The sequence below is a fragment of the Parus major genome, chromosome 7 (assembly GCF_001522545.3).
Source record: "Parus major isolate Abel chromosome 7, Parus_major1.1, whole genome shotgun sequence".
In the NCBI taxonomy this organism is placed as follows: domain Eukaryota; kingdom Metazoa; phylum Chordata; class Aves; order Passeriformes; family Paridae; genus Parus; species Parus major.
In genome coordinates, this window is record NC_031776.1 from 15,423,562 (window position 1) to 15,447,357 (window position 23,796).

The window sequence follows — 23,796 nt, forward strand, 5'->3', positions numbered from 1 at the left end:
GTGAGGGCGGTGCCGCGGCCCCGGGCCGGGGCGGCGAGGGGCGGGGCGCCCGTCACGAGCCCGCGGAGCACGTGGCGCCGGCCCGCCCCCCGGAACGTGCTGAGTCACGGTAGGGGCGGGGCCGCGCTGCCCGCGGGGGCCGGGCCGGGCCGGGGTCAGCGAGGGCCGCCCGCAGCCGCCGCCTCGGGAGCGCGGGGAGGGCCTGGCCGGGCCGGGCGAGGGGCCGGAGCCGCCCCCGAGGGAGCGGCTGGGGAGGCGCCGGAGCCGAAGGGGCTGCCCGAGCCGGGTGCAGCCTCGAGTCGCTGCCCCCGGCGGGCCCGAGCGCTCCCGCTTCGCACTCGGGTGAGTTACTGCCGCTTCTCGCTATTGCAGCCCGGGCCCGCTCCACGCTCTGTCCCGGGGCGGCTCCGGGTTCGCCTTCGGGTCCGGATCAGCCTGGCAGTCGCGGCCCGAGGAGCCGAGCCGGGCTGTCCCGGCCGGGGTGCGCCCCGGCACCTCCGGCTGCTGGAAACACCCGCCCGGGCTTCGGACACAGGGCAAACGGAGCCGGGGTGGCCTCTGCCAGGGCCAGTGTCCTGGAGGCTCAGAGGTGTTTGTGGTTTGTACTCATGTGCTGTGGAGCCTCTTCTATCGAAGCCTGGGGAAATTCAGGACTGTTGTGTTGCAAACTAGTTGCACAAGAGCTGCGTGAATAACTGAGAACATAATTGAACTCCATTATAAATTTATAAAGTTTTGCTTTTCTTGGGCGTTTGAATAGAAACGTATCCTTATCAAAAAATGCTAGGTTTAAAAAAAGTAATACCTAAAACTTGTTCTAGAGGTGTTTTAATTCGTTTCATACTGCAAAATTAAGACTCAAGTGTTCTGATGCTCTTCTAGTGTGTGTTGGTACAGTATATGCTATGTAGTAGAGTTTCTTCTAACATTGTCCACGCTTTAGGATATATAAGTGGGTACTTCCTACAGGTACTATCACTAAAGCAACATTGGATGTACCTTTTCCTGTCCATTAGATAGTTCCTTTCGAGTCTTGGGCTGCTCATAACACTGCTTGGCCCATCTGTTTTTCTAGCCCTGGGTAGCACAGGCTAGGTGGATACCATGACCTTCTCCTTGCCTCCTCTGTTTGCAAATACTGCAACAGAAATCACTGTCTTGGCCTGTGCTACATAAACAGCCTGTGAATTTGGTTTTGCTTATATTATCCAGGCACTTTTGGTCTCATTCCTGAGGTACGCTTAATAGACCAATTCCTGTGTGTATGATTTTGTGCCATCTTCCCTAATCCACTGTGATTTCTCTTCCAGAAACCTCGCTTTGCCTGCTTTGTCAAACCCTCTCAACTAAGCCACCTGTTGCACTTTCCTATCTGAATTCGGCAGCTGCTGCTTTCTTCTCTTGCAGACCTTCAAAGACCTGAAAAGGCAGTGTGTTTTTTAGATAGTGACTTATCATCATCTTTGACATACAGTCCTAAAAGTATTCATTAAATAGAAAATTCCCATACCTTGTACCATAAAATGTTCACTCAAAATGAAGACAGTCTGTCTGCATTTAGCCCCTCAGATTTTGCAAGCCTGCAGATGGGAAGGTGTTCTTGGTGTATATGTGCTTGGTAGCAATAGTCATAGCAGTGAGTGTTTAGGGATTGATAAAACTCCTTAACTAGACTGTAAAACCTCCACTGACAGCTGCACACTTCTGGGAGAGTTAGCAGAGCTATTGCCTGCAAAACTCCTGTAAAAAGTATCCCCTTGTTGTACCTTTCTGCCTGGAAAGAGGATGCCTACACAGATCTCAAACCACCCACGAAAAGAGATTGCAGTGGAGGAAGTGGTCTGGATGTTTCAATTCACGCTTGAGAAGGCAGGACTTAGTAGCTTTTCAGTAAATGTGAAGTTATTGAAAAGGTTTCTTGTAACCTTGTAAAAAAGCTCAGCAAGACAGTTATTAAATTTTGAGCCTCACAACAAGAGAGCAAAAAGAATTCCCTTTCCAACATAAATAATGGAAATGTGGGTTGCACTAGATTGGAAGACTAATTGCAACAACTGGCAAAACCAAGTAGAATTGAGTGTGCATGCAAGTGTATCTGTTAGGGTTTTTCTACCTGGAGAGTTGTCCTGAAGAATCTGCAGCTCAATTAGTGTGATCTCTTCAGTATAGAGGGCTTTAATGAGGAGTTACACATACTTTTCTTTTTCTTGACCTGCTGCATTAAATTGTCAAGTGAGTAGATTTATTTTTATTTTCTAATAGCCTCTCATTTCCATATGAGAGTAGATTCTGTGGGAAAGTTGAACAAGTACCCCACTCAGGGCTGGCTGCAAGTCTTTGCTTATTGGTTATGTTGTTTTCTGATTTTTGTTTTTTAGTTTATTGATAATGAAATTTAATAACCTTATTGAATAGGAATATCTGATCAATGTATCTGTAGCCATATCTATACATGTGTCTATGTGGATAAAATTCAGAAGTTCCCATATTTCTGAATATATTGTTGTCTACTAAAATGGAGGACAAGTTTGGAGGAAGTAGATGAGAGACTAAAACAAGCACTTTCTTAAGTAAAAATGCATTTATTTTGACATTCCCAGTAGTTCTGTGCTCACCTTGATACTGAGCTATATTGGTAGAGTTTTCTTTCCTTCAAAGCTCACAAAAGAATATCTTTCAGTTAAGCCAGTGTCAGATACAATGCAGTGTAGCATGTTTGGCTGAAATGAATGTGGCCTAACAGGAGCTGATCTTGTCAATCCATTCAGGAGAACAGCTAATTGGATGTTGTTATTAGTGTAGTAAATATCCATCATATGAATCCTGTAATGTAGCATGTCTTTAAAATGTGCCAAGAACTTACAGTTGTATTGGAAACTGGGGGAAGTGCAAGTTTGTTGTCTCAGAAAACCTGACTATCTGACTTGAAGAAATTAATTTTTAGCACTCAAAATTGGGGAGGAGATTGGCTTTGAGAGTTAATTGGGAAATGCTTGAAAGAGACCAAATTGGAATAAAAAAGAACGTTCATTGTAAGCAGAAGACCGCTGGACGTTCTTGTGTGCTTTAAAGAAGCTGAGATGTTTTTGTAGGACTGTGTGGGTGGTTAGGAAGGTTTTTGTTCACGTCCCACTAATGTTCATAGACAAGAATAAATTTTGGCTTTCTATCTTACTTTATTATTTTTCTTTTTTAATTGAAAAAATAGAGATGTTTTAACAGTCATCCTGAATACTCATTGTTGCACCTGAACACTGTTTTGATTTCTTTTGCTTTCTTTGCCTCTTGAATTTGCAAAATAGAAAAATACGTGTTTGATAGGTACTCCTACTTCCGTGATCCTGACTGAAATGAATGTAGGAATAGCATCTCAAACATACTTATAAGGTTTGTTAAAAAAATGTCAGATACCTTTGTGGAGGATGCTGGGTTTTGTGAGGTGATGTTGAGGAATATTAGGAGTGGAAGGATCCAAGTGAAATATTTGTTCTGAGTAAAATCAATTCATACTATTGCTTACTAGAGTTTTTCATACATAGTTGCAGAATTTTGTTGTATTGTTCCTTCAGTAGAACTAAGAAAACTTAAAACAGCAAAAGTTGTTTGAGTTTGTCACTGAAAGTTTTTGGAATGCAGTAGACTTTATAAGGAGAATGAAAATAGCCAATTGCAGGCTCAGAAAAGAGTGAACTTGAGGGAGAAAGAGAAAATATAGGAAGTCCAGAGGAAGATGCCAGTAAATGATGCCACGTCAACCCATACCTGTAACACTGGGTGTGTGACTCATTGTGAAGAAGAAATTTGGTTGATTTTTATATCTTGAGCACTGCTTCTTTTTTTTTTTTTCTCTCTTTGCAATTATAAGGATAAACTTTAAAATTACTAAACCATTCACTAAATTTAGTCCAATGTGCAAGTGTGATGTATTTCCAATGATTGTCTTGGCTGAGGCCAGTGCAATACAAGTTCATGCAGTAACCCATTGGCATGAATTAAATATTAATCCCCTGCTGATTGAGTTACAGCCAGCAAGAAGTCCTGCAAAGTCTCTAGGTTAATCACCTGGTTAAAGTTTGCTTTGGCCTCCATCTCATTCCATCCCTAAGTAACCTATTATTTTAATGTAGCACATTCTTAGAAAACTTGAAAGGGTTTGAAGTCTGTTCAGTTTTCTTATCCAGTATATTATAACAAAGTTGGACTTTGTGCCACGGAATGCTGCTTTAGGTGAAGGGGGAAAAATATCACACATTGGCCAGCTTAGTCCATTTTCAGCAATAAATTGATTTAATTGGTTTTGAAAACACTTCATTTGCTACCTCTGCAAGTCTTTTAATAGACTGATGAGAAGTTATGGAGGAGGAGCTGGAAGTCCTGACTTTGAATTTGTGTTATCCAAGGATGACTGATACACAGTGAACCACAATGCCGCTCAGGGTTGCTCAACTGCAATTCTTTTATGGCATATTTGTTTCATTAAGGTAAACAATTAAACCAGCGGTAAGAACTGAAGGCAGCAGTGCTATCTGTGGTGGATAGAACTGCTGAAAACTGTGGAAGGCTTATCTGGAACAGATACTGGCAAATACATTCAATTAAGGATATGCAATGTGTACTTTTAGCTTTCCTACCCATTAACTGCTTTCTGTATGGGAAAAGCAAAGCTAGTGACAGTCACGTATTAAATGGCAGTAACAAGAATTTAATTCTCTTATAGCACTTAAGTTTTTCTAAAGTAAAAGAGCAGTGTTACTGCTCTGTGTAGCACAGTAGTGAAACAATCAGAGGGACACCTATGTTTCTGTTTCTAGATTTCTAGATACATGCTTTTTAATTTTTCTTAACTATTCTTTAAAATAAAGTTTTAAAAATACATTTCCCCATTATGTTATCTTTGTTTTACTTTGGTATGTGTATGCCAACAGTGGCCATTTCAAATGGAAGCAAAGTTTCTCAGAACCATATATTTAAATTAAGTATTAATTTGGCACCATACATTTAAACAAAATATTAATTTGGGTAACCAAGCAGTCTGTAACAACATCCAGTACGGATAAAAGTGTTTAATTATTTGACCACTTTGGAGAGGAGCATTTGTCTTTATCTTATGAAGGATCTGTTTTCTGCCTTTTGCCATTTTGAATTTTTTGTGAAATACTTTCTCTGTTTTCCTTAAGTGACACATTGATTTTTCAATGTTATATGTCTATACATTGCCTTTGTATTTGCCTCTTAATTTAGATGTTAAGACTCACTTTAAAATTCACTTTGAAATACTTAGATATTTTGACATGTAGTTCTGGAGATCTTGGAAAGCTATTAGGAGACAAGAGTGTTAATAACTCAAAGTTGAGTTAGCATTGTCCTACCAGCAGAGTATAACTGCTGCTCAGTAGTATATTATTAAACCCTAGCACAAGTACCAATTGGCACAGCTCTAATAGAATGGATATAGCTTAGAAATAATACTTATGTGGCTACAATTTATGCATTACAGATACAGTTGAATTTTTTGATTAAGTCAGTTCAGATTCCTTATTTTGGCCTGATTAGCTGCAGTTTTTATACTGGGAAGGAGGAATGTAAAAGTGTTTGTTTAGCAATTTGGAAGGTACTGTAAATGACTATTAATGTTTTCTATTTTAAAATGTAAACTAAACCATTTCATGAGGTATGTCTTTGTTGTGGATGCTGTTGCAATACTGAGGGAATTGAAACCACTTGACCTTGTACATGTGTTGCAGCTAGACTTTAAGCCTAACTTCTGCAGTATTAACAATTAATTAAAAAAGAGAAGAGAAAGAAAGTTCAAGATTGAAGTTGCAGCAAAGTTATGTAAGATCAGCTCGAAACCATCTCTTTAAAACCTTTTAAGGAAGTATCTTCTGTATTGCTATGAAATGTAAAGAAATGAACTTTTCCCTCCATGCCCCCACTTCTGTCTTGCAGTTTCAAAGTTTTATTGCTGTTTGCTGTATTGATTTTACATGCTGTGTCTTGTAAGTATAACAAAAATTCCACTCCTGGAGACAGCTTGCGAAACAAGGTTTGCATAGTTGGGAAATTGACTCAGAAGGAGTTTGGTTGATAGTGTGCCTGTAAGAGAAGGTTTGTTTTATGATTAAGGGTGTGTCTATTTGCTGTGTTTGAAAATTAATACCTACAAAATGTTAAAGCAGTGACTTTTCAACAGCTGAGTTATGTGTGAAAAGTTGCTGTGACTTTGATTTGTTTCTTGCTCAGGTCAATACCACCGTTTTGCTGTAAAGAGCTATGATAAAAAGATCATGGGGTTTTTGTTTGTTTGAAACCTTGTGGTAAAATGAGTATCTTCCTACTTATTGCTGTAATTAGAGTGGAAAAATTCCTGTGCTGCTTGGGCTCCCTATGGGGAGATCCCCATTCAGAATTCCTAGGCAGCACGTGGTTGGTGCAGGTCTGCCGCTTGGACTGCTGCCTGCTCCCATGAGAGGCCAGTTTTAATGTCTGCTCTGCAGCTGGCCACCTGGGCAGGGGCACTTCATCATTTCTTCTTTCTGCCTTCAGGAGCTGTTTGCTTGAGTTAAATGCTGTTGGGTAAGAAGACTGAATTTTGTTCTAAATCAGGGTATTTCCAGTTGGATTGCGTGCAGTTATGTGACCAGATGACGTGTTCCACAATCAGCTGGATAGCAGAACAATGAACAAGAGAGGATGACAGGGATGAGTGGGTGGCTCTGGAGGCTGGTGCAGCTCAGCTCAGAAGGGTGAGATTTTCAGATGCTTCATGGCTGGAAGAAGGTGGAGACCGTAGCAGCAGAGGTCATCTGAGACCTGTCAGTGGGGGTATTCCATGCCAGTTTGTGACACTAATGCTTGGCTTCACCACTATCACAGGAGTCGTCACTGATAGGTCTGCACCAGTGCAGATAACAGTCATGAAGTGTCCTCGGTACAGGTGTACAGTAGACCCTGGTGCAATCTGCTGTGAATTACTTGACGTGAGATGCATGCACATGTTTGCTGTTTTATGACACAGAATTATATTCACAGTTGGTTTTGTTTCTACTGTAGATGGGTCTTGAGCAAATCTGTGTCGTCTGAGGAATTTCTGGAAGATTGTCCCACTTATATTTGTACAATAAAAAAAAAACAACCAGTAAACTTTTGAAATAAGTAGGATTTAAGACACTGAAGGATGAAAATAGAAGGAAGTCAGTAACAAGGATGGTGCTAGTAAAATAAGATAATATGAAAACCAGAACTTATATTTGAATCTAAATCGTGATTTCTGACAGCTGGTCTTCCCTATTATTTAAATTTAATTCTTTGGTTATGGGAATGCACATCATATTAATGTGCCTTATAGCTTTGTAACAGCTATAATAGGTTGTAACAGAGAATAACAGCCCAGTGACTTCTGATACTGTGCTTTCTATTTTGGTTTTAGTATTTGAAGTAGAATGTTTTCAGGTTAATTTTTCAACTGGTATGGATTGTTATGACTCAGTGAAATGCTGTAGTGCCATGGAGTATTTTCTGGCTTGATTTGTAATCCTTTATCATTGACCACTTCAGGAGTCCAGTCTGCAATGACCACTCTTGGGGATCTTTGCTCAGCTGACAGCTAGTGTGTACATCTCTAGACATCTTTCATCTCTCTGAGTTTCTTTATGTTGGAAAAGCAAAGAATAGAAGCCACTTAAATAATAAAACTCTTAATGGAGTCCTTCAGATCAATCTGAAACAGTGTCACTAAGGTCAGACACATAGAATTAATTTAAATTCAAAATGAAGCTTGGGATGAGAGTTTTTGATAAAATGGGCTATGAGTCTAATGTGTAATCCAAGGGGACAGACATGGAAGAAGCCCCAAGGAAAGTGGTAGGCAGTGGAGGCTCTTGATTTGGATGGAAGGGCAGTTACCCATGGTTGAGTTTTGTGGTTTTGTTGCACTTTTGAAGATACTGAGCATTTCTTTGGCAAGAGGTATAAAAGCATTTACCTGCTCTGGTTTATGCCTTGGAAGATGAGTTAGATCCTTTTGCTTTCAGAATTTATAAATTGAAAAGTGAGGGCTGGAATGCACCACACAGACAAAGCTTTAGTTTTCTACCCAGTTATTGCTCACTTTGAGTGAGTTTACCTTTTTTAAGCAAAAGCTGTCATTGTGGACAGAAATGATAAATTGACATGTAGATGCCTGACTTGTTGGCTCTTATTGAGTTTTCTGATTTAGTTGTTTAACTTTGAAGGACCTTCATGTGAAATAAATTCCTGAAGCCTTTGTGAGGGCTGATGATTTCTAGAGGCCTGCTTTTTGCAGATAAATGTGTGGATTACAAGTGCAAAAGAACATGAGTAAAATCTACCATTGCTTCATTCTATGGAAGGATAACTCATGTATGTTGGTGTGGCTAGAGAAAAGGGCAAAGCTATAGGAACTCCTTTCATGCAAATTAAATAATGATTTCTACGATGCTTTGTGTAAATTTAGGCAAAGTGTTGTTGGTCAGCAGTGCACAGTAGAATGCTGTTACTGAAGTATGTCACTGTTGACTGAAGTATGTCACTAATGAAGGCTGTTCACAGTGTCAAATTAAGTTCACAGTGCCATTTAACCATGATTTACTCTTTTGGAAAGACATTGCCAGCACAGCTAAAACATGCTCCTCTGGGTATCCCTTTCTCAAATCTGTTATGACTTTGTACTGCCAGTGGTGAGCAGTTGAACAGCAATATAATTTTGGCCTCTTTTCTGGGTTTGGTTTCCTTTCCCCTTGCAGAAAGTAAATAGTAAGTGTGCTAAGGGTTGAGCATTCAAAGAAAAGCCTGCCCCTGCTTGTTTAGTGAGCTGTGCACTGGCTGAATTCCCTGTCTCTATGGATTATGTATGTGAAAAGGGCACGTTAATTGCGGGACTGACTCACCAAGGTGTTTAACACCTGTGCCCCACGGACTGCAGTGAGAACTGTGTACCTCTGTACTCTGCCAGATGTGGGCACACTGGAGCAAACACTGTTCTCTGCAATATAACCTTATTCTTAAGCTTTTAGTCTTAAGATAGTACTAGCTGCTGACGTGTTCCTATGGAATTTCCTTGATGCAGCCACAGTAGCTGTGTTTCTGAAAGAGGGCTGCTGGGCATGTGCAGGAGGGACACTGGGTGAGCCTCATTGCTTTCTAACTCACCCAGGCACTCCGATTGCTTGCCACTGTATTTGGGTCCTCAAACAGCAATAACAAAGCGAGCTGCTTGTGGGATGAGTGAGGTGGAGGTTGACAAGACGTGCCTCCAGAAGTGTCAGAGCACGCGGTGTCCACATCCAGGCCGTGGTGCAGCTGAAATGACCCAGCTGGTGCTGTCCTTGTAACTTGCCCAGCATCAGCACTATGACACCTGGAAATGGGGATTTTAAACTAAGATGCTAATGTGGTGAAAACGTGTAGTACAAGAAAGATGATCGTGGAGAATATATGGACCCTCAAACAAACACACAGTTTTCCTGTTTGGTTTGAAACATGCTTTTCCAAAAGGTGTGAAATCAAAATAGTGGCTGATAGGTTATAACCCAGGATTTATACAACCTAATGTTATTTGCAATTTTTTAGGTTTTTTCCTCCGTTCCTATGTTCATTTTGCTTCCTGATTTTTTTGATTGGACAAAAGAATGTGCTATAATTTGACTGGATCATATTTCCCAGATGACAGAGCCATTATTATAAACAAATCCTCTTGTGTATAAACTAGTGACTATCCTGTGGCAATGTCTGCAGAGTACATATTTGGCTGGGTACAGCAGAATAGCTGGAAGATAATAATTGAACAGGTGGCTGTTTTTCAAATATTGTAGGTTCAATATAGAAAATAAAGTGGGACACAAAGGCTTTTGTATTCCTGTGGTTAAAAGACCAGCAGTATTTTTCTTATATTATTTGTTTACATATTGGGGGGTTTTTTGTTGTTGTATAACTGACAAAATTCAATAAAGGCCAGTTCCATTATGAGGCTGTTTTAACTTGGGAAGAAAAAAACCCAAACACAAATAAAGCCATTAAAGCCGTATTTCATTTCAGGAAGAGCTCATCTATCTGAGATGGCTGCTGTTTGAATACCTTTCCAAGTGGAGTTATGTGGTGCAGTACAAGGTGATTAAACAACAGCTAGAAAGTCAGCCACAGCAGAATCGCTCACTTTACTTGTTGAGGCAGCACAGCAGAATTTTGTTGATGTATCAAGCAAAAACAAATAGACAGACTAACCCACTCTTAGAAAACAATCCTGTATTTTTGCCAGCCTCCTAAGTTCATTATGCAGCTTGTGTAATAGATTGTAACTTGAATACATATTAACTTTTTGTGCTTATTGACTTAATTTTGTAATCCTGCTGATGCAAGATAAAGAAATAGCAAGTCAATAACACTGTTAAGCTGAAAGAGGGACTCAGAATTGGAGTGTAAGGGACGGCAATGCTACTAACCAGATATACTGTGGAAAAGTGAAAATTGGATTAACACAATATAATTAAGACTGAACAGGGGAAAACAGATCCCATTTAACTAAAACAGCAAAGCTCTGAAAACATGTACTCATTGCTTTGGATACAGATACTTCAGAAAGCACTCTGCAATGTCAAAAGTTTTAGGACTAAGTTTGAAGAACTGGCATGACAACCATGGCCATTTTTAGCTTGTTCTGAGCAGCCACAGTAGCACTTGTAAATATGGGCATAATTCAGTTTATTCAAGAAAAAGTCATTGTCATCATTTCACCACGTTAGACCTTACTTAGATCTTTTCTTTATGACTAAGGCAGAAATAAAGGAATATGGAGCAGATACAGTGCATGATAGGTCCCCAGTACTAGGGGATAACTTTGGAAAAAATAGGTGCTGGACAAAGAAAATATGTACCAATGTTAAATTTAAGATTTTGCTTTCTGTAAGCCATGTAAATGAGACAGTGGAATTGGGATTTTTATTTTTTTAAAATTTTTTTTCCTTTAAAGTATGTCAAGGCAGGATGAGTCCAGACCCCATTCAGCCTCTGGACACCAACATTCTATATTAAACTCTTACTATTTTAAACCTGCCATCTAAAATACGTATTGATTAAACAAAGAAAAGCATAGCTGCTTTTGGAGTGTCTGAGATAGATCATGAAACAATCTTCTGCAGAAAGATCTGCAGCACTGAGCAAGAATTCCCTGATCTGTTGTACCATAAATGGTCACCTCAAAGCAGACCAGCTGTGGTGGGAAAAGAACATAGGTGCGTGTTTCTGACTATTGATGATGAGACTGAGCCAGAGAGGAGAGTGTGGCTCCTGCTGCTGTGCCCCAAGCTGGGAGTGCTGTGAGGCGCTTGCACATGTCCAGTGTTTTGAGGAGTGTCAGGGAGGTGGGGATTGATGGACTTTGCAGAAAAAGAGAAGACTTGCCAGAGTGAAGAAGTAAACTGTTCTGTGTTCTTCCTTTTCCTCTTTGCTGTCTTTCTGATGAAGGTGTTTTTCTTTATCTGCTTTGGTTTTGCTTTACTGTTAGTATTAGGATTTTGCAAGTTCTGGAATTGAAATAAAATTAGTACATTTATGGCCATAAACAGTCTTCAACAGCTATTTTTTACTGCAGTTACAATCTTGCTCATTTTATGTTCTTCAGGCTTAAAGGAACTTGTGTTTTCACTGTACAGGGTGTGTTTTTTATGATGTATATACGAGGTATAGTTTTTCCCTGGCAGTTTGGAAAGCTTGTTTGCTGTGGGATGTGTTCAAGAAAACCATCATGTTGAGAGCTGTACATAATTTACAGGCTTAGCCTTTGTTGATACCATTCCTGGAAGATGACATTTCAGGTAAAATACATAAATAATCAACCTCTCAGAGGAATTGTTTCTGGAGTGGGGGTTGGGAGAATGTGTGGGTAATATCCAGAATTGTACTTCCAACCAGGCAGAACCTCTCCCAGTCTTTGTCAGAGTAATGCCCTTAGGCAAGGCTTGTAGTGAAGTTTTCTTAAGAATGCTGGAGAATCCAGCCAAGGAATTTTTCAACTAATCTAATTTATAAGTGTAGATCCTGACAACTTGACATTTATTAAGAGAACTTGTTGTTATACAGTGGGAGGTACAATCTGAAATATGAGATGTGTGTTAGGAGAAAATACAAATTTGCATACATAGACTTAACATTTCAGGCACTGATCTTATTTGGATCTGTTGGGGCTGAAGAATGTCCTAAGATACATGGTCTGCATGGACAGCATTTAACAGGTTTATTTATACAGACAGTGAGTGAAAATTCTCTTGCAATATCACTTCTTTAAAGCTGGGGCTTTTCAACCTTTTTTGAGTCCTTTCCTAGGTAAGTTAGCCTGCCACGGCTTTAAGTGTGTTGTGACTCAGGCATCCAGAGACTTCAGGAGCAGGAAAAGCAAATGGGTATAAAGAAAGAGAAGCAGGCTGTAGTAGTCTCAAAACATACTGGTTTAGTGTCAGTACAGTCACACCACTGTTAGGTGGCACAGGTATGAAAAACAGGAAAAAGACATCCCCTTGCATCTATCCAAGCACCTTGTTTCGTCCCAGATTTCTTAGAAGGTCTTGGTGAAAAATATGGGACAGCAGACAGCTCTGCAGGGCAGTCAGGGATTTGACCTTGTGTATTCACAAATCACAGGTTGCTGTCAGGTGGCTTTGTTTGACAGCTGTCTATTCTGTCACACTTCCAAACCCTGAATTCAGACCTCTGAAATTGCTGTAGTACCCCTCTGCCCAGCATTGTAAATAATTTCTGTCATTCCCTTTTCCCCATTTTTCTCAATTGTTTTTAAAAAGTTAGGGTGTTGTGCTAACTTTATCTGCTTTCTGTGCCTTCTCTTAAGCATAAGGCTTATGTGTCCAGAATTTTGTTCTGTGATTGTAAGCTGTAATTAAGTAACTTACCTTGAAAAAGATTTAGAAAACTAAACAGTAGTTATGGAGATGCCAGACATCATCTGAAAACATTAAATTATTTATAAATAATTCTTAAAAACCACTTGAACAAAATCAGTTCCACCAGAGGATAATGAGGTGGAAACCTTCAGCTGTTGCTTCCACTGTGCTTTTCTTAAGTGGTAAGATGCTTCCAGCTCCTCTTGTACTTGCCTCATTACTTGATGGCCTCCTTTTCATTATTGCCTTGAAGTGTCTCAGATCCTTGAGCCTGTCTCACTTCCAACACATTTCTTTTTATTAATACAGAAATGTAAAGTGCTTTTTTCTTCATTCCCTTCACTTTCTGGAAAGCAGGTAAGAGCTGAGGGATACTTCACCCTGTCTGTTTCTGTGAGTAAGCTGTAGGACTGCTTTCCTGCTCCTTGTGTGGTGCTGGTCTGAGCTCCCTGCTGGATGGAATAGCCATTGATTCTGGTGCTCTTCTATTGACTCATGCTGGCATGTGAAATCATCTGTCTTCCTGGGGTTAGGTGCTAACATGGGAAAGGAAAACAAATCTTTGTCTGGTGAGATATTCTGCTCGTGTTATCTCAATTTATGGTGCAAAAGGCATGACTTTAGAAGTAAATGCACAAGCCTCACAATGTACTCTATATCCAGGGGATAGCTTACAATGGGTTCAAGGTGCTGAGATTGTTTCTCTGCTGACACTTGGGCTGCTGGATGTTTCCATTCTAGCAAGGTGACCTGTAAAAGGCTTGTATTCCAAACAACACCAAAACCAGTCAGATAAACCAGACAGGGATGAAACAAAAGATTAGCATTTTGTTTAAAGCACGGAAGTCAGTCTGTGAAAGTAACATGAAAACAGGGTCTCTTTCCTTTGTTTACCCTTCTGCAAATGTTTGCTTAGGAGCAATAAGAGTTAATTGTCAAACTTTACAATGTAGCCAGAGATTTTCTCATAAAATGTATAACAGACTCTGCCCAGATGGCAAATGCTGATATGTAAATCTAAAACATGAAAATTTCCATTGGGGGCCAGATGGTGGCTTAATGTGAATTGTTTAACATTTATGTTTATCTTATTAAAAGTGCCTTTATATGTCCAAACTAAGCTATCAAAGTGGTTGGAAGAGCATATCACTAAATGAACAGAAAAATCAAACCATCAGTACAAGCCACCTCCTGCTTACATGGATCATGGGAAAGCAAACATGTCTTCTGTTGAGAGAAGTTGCTTCTGTGTCTTCAAAATTGCGAAGAAAATCAGACCAAAATCAACCAAAATCAAATCTGTCTGCTTGGGAAAAGTCTTAAACCCATACCATTTTCTCCAGAGTTAAAAATGTTGGAAGACAGTAATACACAAGTAGAATCCATAATGTATGTGCCCTTGGCCTGGGCGTTGGTGTTCGGAGGGAAAGAGCTGAGCTCCAGGCGAGGGGAAGCACTGTGGCTGCAATCCCTCCTGGGCACAGGCCGGGCTCTTCCTGCGCGGCCTCTTGGCTCTGCCAAACCCATCGTTTCCTCTGATGCAATCCAAGGAGTTGCACAAGGCAGGAAAGAACAAGTGGGCGCTTGTGGAGGCTGTCACATGAGGCTGTGCCTTTGCAGTAACTGTGTCTGATATTCAGGGAAGTGGTCAGCCTGGCTCTGCAGGGCAGCTGCCAGCTCTGGCTCAGATGAATCTTTCACAGGACTCGGGCTGCACGTGTTCCAGTTTAGATGCCAGTCTGTGCTCGCTTGTCCCTCCAGTGAGTCTTTCTGAGACCTCCTGAGCACATCCTGTTGAGGCATCTAAAAACCAGCGGGTCATTCTCAGACAGGTTTAATAGCTGTAGTTACAACACTCCAGGCATCTTCTGGGATACTTTCACAGTAGAAGGGGAAAATTGCTTGATTGATGAATGTAAAATGGAATGCCTGCCTGTGTGGGTACCTCTGTGTATGTGTGTGCTGGTGCTCAAGAAGGCAGGGAAATAAAGAGGAAGACTGTGGGGAGGCTAAAGGAACAAAATTGCAAAATGTTTACTTTAAACTGCAAGGGTTTTTTTCAGAGTTCTTTGCCATTACCTCGTGCTTTTTGTGGTTGTGATTCATTCCTTAGTGAATCACTGGTCAGTGTTGACTCCCTTAACTTTGACCTGAGGCTTTGGACTAATGACCAGAATACTTTTTTCCCTTGAAAAGGGAAGTATTACTAAAAGCACTGGCTGAAATTATAGGTAAGTGTTAAGCGGCAGGTTAATATTTAAATTAGCGTGCTGTTAGATACTACATATCAGCATACTGACCAGAAGAACACTTCCTCCACGTAGCCCATTTATGTTAAGAGAAATTAATTAGCTGAATTGTTATTCAAAGTTAATATTGCTGTATTTATGTACAACTTTTTAAAATGAAAATGGGAGGGCTCTTTTCCGGTTACACGGTGGTAACAAAAACAATACAACCCATCCCTTTGGTTTTAAGTGTTGCTAGCACAATTAAATAAAATTTAAAAGTGCTCCTGATAAGCATTGCCCTCCAGGATAGAGCATGACACTGTTTGGCAAAGCTTAGCTCTTTGCTAGAGATAAGACACTGACCTAAATATGGTCCTTTGAAGAATGGCGATATGAGCCAATCAGTGCTGTTGTATTTGTCAAACAACAGCTCAAGATCCTGACAGTCTTGATAAGTATTCCAGCATATTCATTCAGAAAAGAATCCTGAACTGACTGCTGCATGCACAAGGAGGCAGTGGTGTACAGCCGCAGCATTTCCTTTGGTCAGCTGCTGTCTTTGGAGACATCTCATCCCGCAAAGGAGACAGCACCCAAAGCTTCTTACTTGGTAATGAATATTGCCATTAGAATGGCTGAAAGATGTAATAGCTGGCTTTTAAGTTTTTGTACTAAGGCTATGTGGGTTTTCTTCTTAAGGAAAAGTGTTTTGCCTTCTGTAGCTACAGAAAGAAAAGCTCTTGTTTTTCATGATTTAACCTGAAACTGAGCACCAGTTCTGATACTTTTGTGCATTATACACACACATGCACAAAAAAAGTCTCTTGATTCCCATTTTTAATGGTGCTTTGTAAATGAATAATTCAGAAGTGAGCCCTAAATTCCAGATCCTGCAGTTTTATCCAGAACATATTGCAAATGCTCAGAGACTAAGAAACACTTTTGGATCTGCTGCAGAAGGAGACACTGAGCAGCTGGTAAACTACTGGCCCTTAATGAAGCTATACCATATTGCAGTATCTCCAATTACTGCAGAACTTAATTAGTTCATTTTAGCCTGCCAATCTGGAAAGACCAAACATTGTCTTGGGCAGCCACTGTAATAATTTCAGCTACTTCATTGCTGGTCATTAAAACTGAGTTTGGTCTCTCCCAGCAAGGTGTATTAAATATGTTTTAGATTTGGAAGTGCCTACATTGTGTTACACAAAGATATTTTACGCAACTACCCAATTTTAGTAAAAATACATTTTTTTGGTTATTAGTAGAAGTTGTTCATGCCATGTGGAATGAGGACACTGAATTGGTTTGTTCAGATGTGGACTTGGCCTAAAGCTCTTTCCCATAGCTGTTGTACAGACGTGATCATTTTGAATGGCAGCATGAGCTGGCATTCAGGTTACTTCACTTCTCTATTTGAAGATAACTTTCAGGGAGAAGGGAATATTTTAATTTGATACGATGGCAAAAATTTGTATATTGGGTGTAGAGCTGCTGAATGCATCAGGAAGGTTCTGTTTAAATGAAATGCAGTGTTTGGTGTATTACTTGTAGTGTGTTAATCTGATGAGGATGCCCAACACTGAACATTATTTTCACATGCTGACCCAAAGGGTAATTTTAGTAATGTGGCTACCAAGTATTAAAATTCTGTATCAGCAGGCATACAAGTTGATAAATTTTGAGTGCTAGGTTTTCTTCTTAGAAGAAAATACTCTGGACTTCGGCCCTAAAAATATTGACTATTTGAACAGTAAAAAACTAAAACAAAAGAATCCACTAACCTCCCTGCCCTCCCCCCCCCCCCAATAAAAAAACCTAATGCAATAAATTAAAAGTAATTGTAGCCAAAACAAGTAGTATAAAGCAATTGTTTTTTCCTCAATAATAGAATTCCATTTGGACTCTGTGATGAGCGAGGGGCAAACTCATTAAGAGTATTTGAGACCCTGCAACCACTGTTTATACTCAGCTGCTCCAAACCAGCCAAATTTAGCAAATTAGTGTTGAATTAACCAATTCAACACTAAGACTAAGATAAGACCAAGACAATTTTTTACTAATAGTCTTAATAATTGTTCTTAATGCTAAGTGATGTTATGTCACTTGGTGTCTTTGAAACCAGATTCTCTTCCAGCTCTGAAGCTCTGTTCTGCTGATCTTTTAAGATTAATACCAGAATGGGACATTAATATTCCAAAATACATTTTTCAGTATGGCTATTATAGTTACTTTAGGAAGACTCCATCATGTTTTTAGTCAGTTTTTGCAGTTTTGCAAGAACATGTGAAAAAAAATTTACATGGTCAAACTTTTTTATTTCTCTACTTTCTCCTAAAAATTACTTTCTTGGTGACAAAGTCATTCTGTATCTTCATGTTTTCTATGAGACAAGTCAAAAAAGAATATATTTATCCTCTGGCTACTCCCTGTATTTCCTTACCAATTGCAATTAATTCTTGGTTTCTGTGAGCCTATGTCTGCGCCACAGGAACCAAACCATCAGATCACACACTTCAGAAAGGTCATATAGAGCCATGTTTTATTTTGGTAATTTTGTAGGATTAAGAGAGTAAGCTTCAGTTACACGAGTCTACCCATTTGACACAGAGATTAAAAGCTTTGCTGTTGTTCTAAACCAGTTCTGCTGTGGAGGAACTTGCTTAAAAAAAGCATTTCTGTTGCAGGACATGAACTTGATCGACATCCTTTGGAGGCAAGATATAGACCTTGGGGCAGGACGTGAGGTTTTTGATTCTAGTCAGCGGCAGAAGGAGTATGAACTCGAGAAGCAGAAGAAACTTGAAAAGGAAAGACAAGAGCAACTCCAGAAAGAGCAGGAGGAAGCTTTGTTGGCTCAGCTGGAGTTAGACGAAGAGACAGGTGAATTCATTCCTGTGCAGCCAGCTCAGTGCATTCAGTCAAAAGATACTGAGCCACCCGCTGTTTTCTCACAGGTAAACTCCAGTGTTCTTCTGAGTGTGTTTAACCCTGTCTGCATTCACAGCAAGGCATAATACTAGTGGCTGCCTAAAGTGAATTTGCATGTCTTGCTGGAATGGAAGATACTCTGTTGCTCAAAGATGCAGTAACCTTTTTTTCTTAACTTTTCTATTTAGACCACAGAGCCTTCAAAACCAGAAGCAGAGGCCTTGTCCTTTGATGACTGCATGCAGCTCTTAGCAGAAGCATTCCCTTTTCTAGATGAGCATGAGGTAAAAATGCACAATTTAGTGGTTCCATGGGTGGTCTTCCTCGGGGTCAGTCTCATGTCTTCTCTGACTAAGATTTGTCTTCAGCATAAGACTAATTTGTGATCTGAGTTTTGTCCTCAAAACTCCAGCTGGCATAAAGCAGTGAGTAGTCTTGAGCCTACTTTTATATTATTCCATTATATTTTTTAAAAAAAATCTTTTCTTAAGAAACTCATTTGTTCTGCAGAAATGGTAGGAGAAACTAGAGTTTTTGCTTTGGAAAAGGCACATCTGGTTTTTTTGAGTGGGTTTTTAAATTATAGTTGTTTTGTTCAGCTTTTTAATTTTTTGTTTAAACTCTTCAGGCTTCTTCAGCTGCATTTCAGTCACTGGCTCCTGCTCAGGTCAATAGCAACCCAGCCTTTGTTTCCTCTGATCAAACTCAGCCACCTGAATCCTCTGATCTAGTACAACCCACTGATGCAGAGAATATGCAGAACATAGAACAAGTTTGGGAAGAATTACTGTCCCTTCCAGAGTTACAGGTTGGTATGATAAGCACCTGAAAAACAAAGCATGATATTTTTGGAGGACTGTAGTATTTTGGAGAAGGCAGTACAATAGCATCTGAACAGATGGTGATTATGACTTGGTTTCTATACCTGTAGGGTGCTTATAACTCAATATAAGCTTTATTTTTTTTTCAAAAAGAATATCTTGAAAAACATGTAGAAAGAATGAAATGAGTTGTTTATGGATAAGCCTTAATGAAACACTTCTCAGTCAGAACTTCCTCATGTTTAGCAAGTCACTCTTTGCTTCTGTGTGCAACTTGATACAGCTTGATCATTGTTAAAATTCAGCTGCTAAAAGTGGACACTTGTGAGTCATGGATCTACAACAGGAATTGTTTTCACAAGTGTTGTTGTAAATGTTGGGGGTGCGTTTTGGCAGTGTCTCATTGTGTGAATATGATTACTTTTGTATTCAACTTTTATCTAAGGAAAAGGTTTTTTAAAGTTGATAATAGAATATATATTTAGGTACACAAAAGAGTCATGTGTATTTATATGAATGCTGCTCATATATCTTCATTAAGAACAACTTGTGTAATTTACATGAACTGGATATTTCAAAGGAATAAAAAAATCACATTTCTAATACAGAGAATATGTTTATATTTCAGTTTTCCTTAGATTTGACTATAAAATTGAATAAATTTATTTTCAAATATATTACTGTAGATTGTCATCATGCTTTCCAGCATGCTGCTGCTCTGCTTTATGCTATTAATACAAGAGATGATTTCTTGGTGGAGTGCCCATAAATCTGAATCATGTTTCAAGAAACTAAAAGTGAAAATTTGCAGGAGCTGAATTTTTCCTGCCACTTTCCCTTTTCCCTTTGTCTTTTGATATTTTTTTATATTCTTCTAGTTTCCTAACCTGATTACTGCATTAGGTTTAAAGGCCCCACATAAGTAACAAGGGCAATTGGCTGTGAAGAGGCAGCAGTGATGGTGAAATACATTAAGAAACCAAACCAAAATAATCTATTGCAGTAATTCTGAATAGTAATTGAATAATTTTCTGGAAAAAAAGAGATAATTAAATGAGGGCACTGCCTTTTACAAATTATTTTTAGAGAAATGGAAAAATAGAGCTCTCACATTGAAAATCTTAACTAGAGGCTGTTCATGGTTTAAGCTAAGTAATTCCTGGGGGACAGCAGGCCTGCTTATTTCAATTTCAGTTAGGCAACTGCCACCCCGTTGTAAAGTTGTTCTTGTAGCCAGTGAAAGCCCATCAGTGGAGCAGTCTGATGCTCACACTGGTGTTAGCCAGCTGAACTAACATGTGTTTGCCAGGCTTCATGTTAGCACTCTTACTTCACCAAGAATTACGTTGCTCTGTGCTGAACAGCTCCTTCATTGAGTAAATCCTATGAGAATCTTGGTTTTGAGGAGCTGTGATGTGGAAGTAATAGTGTTAAAAGTAATTGTTCGGTGTACACGTTCTTTAAGTCTCATTCAGGAATTTTACATTTCTGTACTCATGCCATTCCTAGCAGTGGTGCTCATGAGTTCAGACCTGGCAGCTCCAGGATCCCCACTAGCAATTACCAGAACAGGAGGGCTTCATGTAGTTTCCATAACACATTGGAATGGGTGTCTTCAGCATCTTGCTCTGAGCCTGAGAGGCTCTGCTCTCTTAAACAGCTTTGTCCAGAACAAAGTTGTGCTTTGCTCTTGATTTGCTGTCTGTCATCTTCCTCGACTGCCTCTTCATAGCACAAGGGTGCTGTAGTCAAGACTGTAACAGTGTTATAAAACCTCTGTATGTCCATGTTGATTGCTATTTAATGTTTTTGGGTTGTAGAAAAGGGTTTTATTGAGATGTGTCACTCAACTTCTCCCTTGCATTCCACATCTAGTGCCTGAACATCGAAAACGATAACCTGGCTGAGGTGAGCACAATCACGAGCCCTGAAACCAAGGCAGCAGAGATGCACAACGGCTACAATTACTGCAGCTCATTACCCATGTTGAAAAAAGAGGTTAACTGCAGTCCAGATTTTTTGGATGGTATGGAGGGCCCCTTCTCGGGCATTTTGCCACCAGAAGACACCAGCCAGCTGAATGTGAACTCTTTAAATGACACATCCCCTTCAAACCCTGATTTCTGTGAGGATTTCTACACCACGTTTATTGATACAAAGGTGAACGGTGATGCAGCAGCAACGAACGCTATCAGTCAATCCCTGGCAGAGATTCTAAGTGAACCTATTGATCTTTCTGACTTTGCACTGTGTAAAGCTTTTAATGGCAGCCACTCAGGGACCAGAGCAGAATGTAACGATTCTGACTCCGGTATTTCACTGAATGCAAGTTCCAGCGTAGCATCGCCGGAACACTCTGTGGAATCATCTGCTTATGCAGATAAGACTTTGGGTTGCAGCGATTCTGAAATGGAAGACACGGATAGTGCTTCTGGAAGAATGCTGCAGAGCAGTGCTGGCGTGTACTCTTTGCACCTCCAGGATCAAGTGTATTCTTCCTTAGGGCCAAGCACTCAAACACCAGGTTTGCCATGTACAGCCACACCAAAGAAAGAACCCCCCCCTGCTCCTGGCCAACCCAAAGCTCCCTTCACAAAAGATAAACCTCCAGGCCGCCTTGAAGCTCATCTCACAAGAGATGAGCAAAGAGCAAGAGCTCTGCAGATCCCTTTTCCTGTTGAAAAAATCATCAACCTCCCTGTTGCGGACTTCAGTGAAATGATGTCTAAGGAGCAGTTCAATGAAGCCCAGCTCACACTTATTCGAGATATACGCAGGAGAGGCAAGAACAAAGTGGCTGCTCAAAATTGCCGTAAAAGAAAACTGGAAAATATAGTAGAACTGGAGCATGATTTGAGTAACCTAAAAGATGAAAAAGAGAAATTGCTTAAGGAAAAAGGAGAACATGACAGGAGCCTTAATCAAATGAAAAAGCAGTTCACTACCTTGTACCTCGAGGTCTTCAGCATGCTACGTGATGAAGATGGAAAGCCTTACTCTCCTAGTGAATATTCACTACAGCAAACTGGAGATGGCAATGTCTTTCTTGTTCCCAAGAGCAGGAAGTCAGGGACTAAACTTTGAAGGGCAGTACAGCTGGCTCCCGTTCTCCGAGTTACTATTTTTGTATCATTATCATGATAGTTTTTACTGTGAGGTGGAATGCAGAATTAAGTAACATTTGTCAAGTAAGTCTATGCAATGATAATTTTAAAGTTGTTAATTAGTTTATGGAAGATGCAAGTTGAAAATTAATTGCATAATGCAGATGGCTGTATACAGAATTTTTAATCTGACTTTAAAACAGACATTTCCTTCTTATAGCACAACTTTGACTAGTTTCCATATATATGTAAATATTTAAATATGCCATATTTATATACTGTTCCTATCTATTGTTATATTCATAGATTTTATATATATATAAATGATTTTAGCCTTCTAAATATAATTTCTTGCAAGACAACCAGGATTGCTTCTGATATTTTGTACAAATATGCAAGCAATAGTGCTCCCCATTTTTCTTACACATTTATACTTGCTTTATATTTAATATATTAATTTAGTAAAAAAGTTGACACTCAGTGTTTGATTTTGCTTTAGCAGCTCATTAAACTTTTTAAACTCTACTTCACATGCATTTATTTCCCTAAAGAAGATAAATCCTTGCTAGTTTTCCAAGGCTGTCTTCCTGTAGCATGATAATTAATCACACAGTAGTGTCAACATCACTAACACTTCACTCAACTTCTTTTAATAACCTTTGGAAAGACCATGTAACACCAAATTTCAAGTCTATGCTAAGCTCACATTTTTGTTTTCCTCCTTGAACACTATGTAAATTCATAAGATCTTTTCACCAAAGGCATTTAAAATCTTACATGTTAAAGCATTGTCAGCATTATGCCTTTTTCTAGCTAAAATTTCTGTAGGCTTTTGAGCAATTCTCCTAGAAATACACTACTGTGCCTGACGTCAATTGATGAGCATCATGCATCCCTGCTGTTACTTTGGTGCTTATGGAAAACTGTGTATTAGCAGCCAGCCACTTGCCCTGTTTGCAATCTCTGCTTAGTGAATTGAAAAGCTTTGTGGAGTTTAAATTCTGATTTATAAAAGAATAAAAAATGGGCAAAAAAATAGCATTGTTTTGGTTACTACTCAGTGGAGTTCATTGCACTTGATCATTTTGGATTTTTTCAATACAGAAAATGCCTGATTTGTAAGACATGTTGATCTGAATATTAAAACTATCTTCATCCATGTGAAAGTTCTAAAAGGCATACTTGAACTAAAGTGACTTTTTTCTTGCCATTGATGGTCTATATCATGGGCAGGCACTGGGGGAATGCAAGACACTGCTTCCACTGAAAGCAGGAGGACTAATCCATATTGGAAGATGGGATTTTTAGAGCATAGGCATCAAGGAAGAAGCACACCATGCCATGGCCCCAGTCAGTCTTTCAACACTGATACACAGTACCTCTTAAACACAGCCAGGGGCTGACGGCAAAGCACAGAACCTAAAAAGCTCCTGGCTTCCCCTTTAACTACCATTTCTACCATTAACTACTACTCTCAAATTGTCTCAAATGTCAGAGAAAATTCTCTCCACAGCTGCAATATAAATCCTTTTAATTACAAATTTGCTATAAAACAGACATCTCAGTAAAATCCTGCCCTGCATTTCCATTTGTTCCTTAATTTGTTCACTAATGTTAAAGCCAAAGGCAAACCAAATCCTTACAGCCTTTGCAGGGACTGCTGTATTTGCACCATCCGTTTGTCTAAAACGTAATACAAAGATACTTCTTCCTTTACCAAAACAAAAGAGCAATGGCAAAAAAGCTGCAGTTAATCCAGCAGCCTTGTTTGAATTTCATCATGTGAAGAATCAGTCTA

General features: G+C 39.7%; 1 protein-coding gene across 2 annotated transcripts; it reads left to right on the forward strand.

Annotated features, from left to right (window-relative positions):
- Nucleotides 1-207: 207 nt before the first annotated feature.
- On the forward strand, nucleotides 208-23,157 carry NFE2L2 (nuclear factor, erythroid 2 like 2). Of its 2 annotated transcripts, none has more exons than XM_015634446.3 (5): nucleotides 208-342; nucleotides 17,830-18,099; nucleotides 18,262-18,357; nucleotides 18,702-18,881; nucleotides 20,770-23,157. In XM_015634446.3, the coding sequence occupies exons 2-5, from the start codon at nucleotides 17,833-17,835 to the stop codon at nucleotides 21,976-21,978; spliced, it is 1,752 nt and encodes a 583-aa protein (XP_015489932.1). In that variant the 5' UTR covers nucleotides 208-342; nucleotides 17,830-17,832; the 3' UTR covers nucleotides 21,979-23,157. The 2 variants fall into 2 exon arrangements, with proteins under 2 accessions (XP_015489932.1, XP_015489930.1); XM_015634444.3 differs by lacking the exon at nucleotides 208-342 and adding an exon at nucleotides 13,522-15,752.
- The last annotated feature ends 639 nt before the right edge of the window (nucleotides 23,158-23,796 follow it).

Excerpts from the sequence above, each read along its gene's own strand:
- NFE2L2 (XM_015634444.3), top strand. The coding sequence starts at position 15,645 with ATGCACAAGGAGGCAGTGGTGTACAGCCGCAGCATTTCCTTTGGTCAG. Across the intron at positions 18,358-18,701 it reads CTTTTCTAGATGAGCATGAG|GCTTCTTCAGCTGCATTTCA; the intron begins GTAAAAATGCAC and ends TAAACTCTTCAG. Across the intron at positions 18,882-20,769 it reads TGTCCCTTCCAGAGTTACAG|TGCCTGAACATCGAAAACGA; the intron begins GTTGGTATGATA and ends TTCCACATCTAG.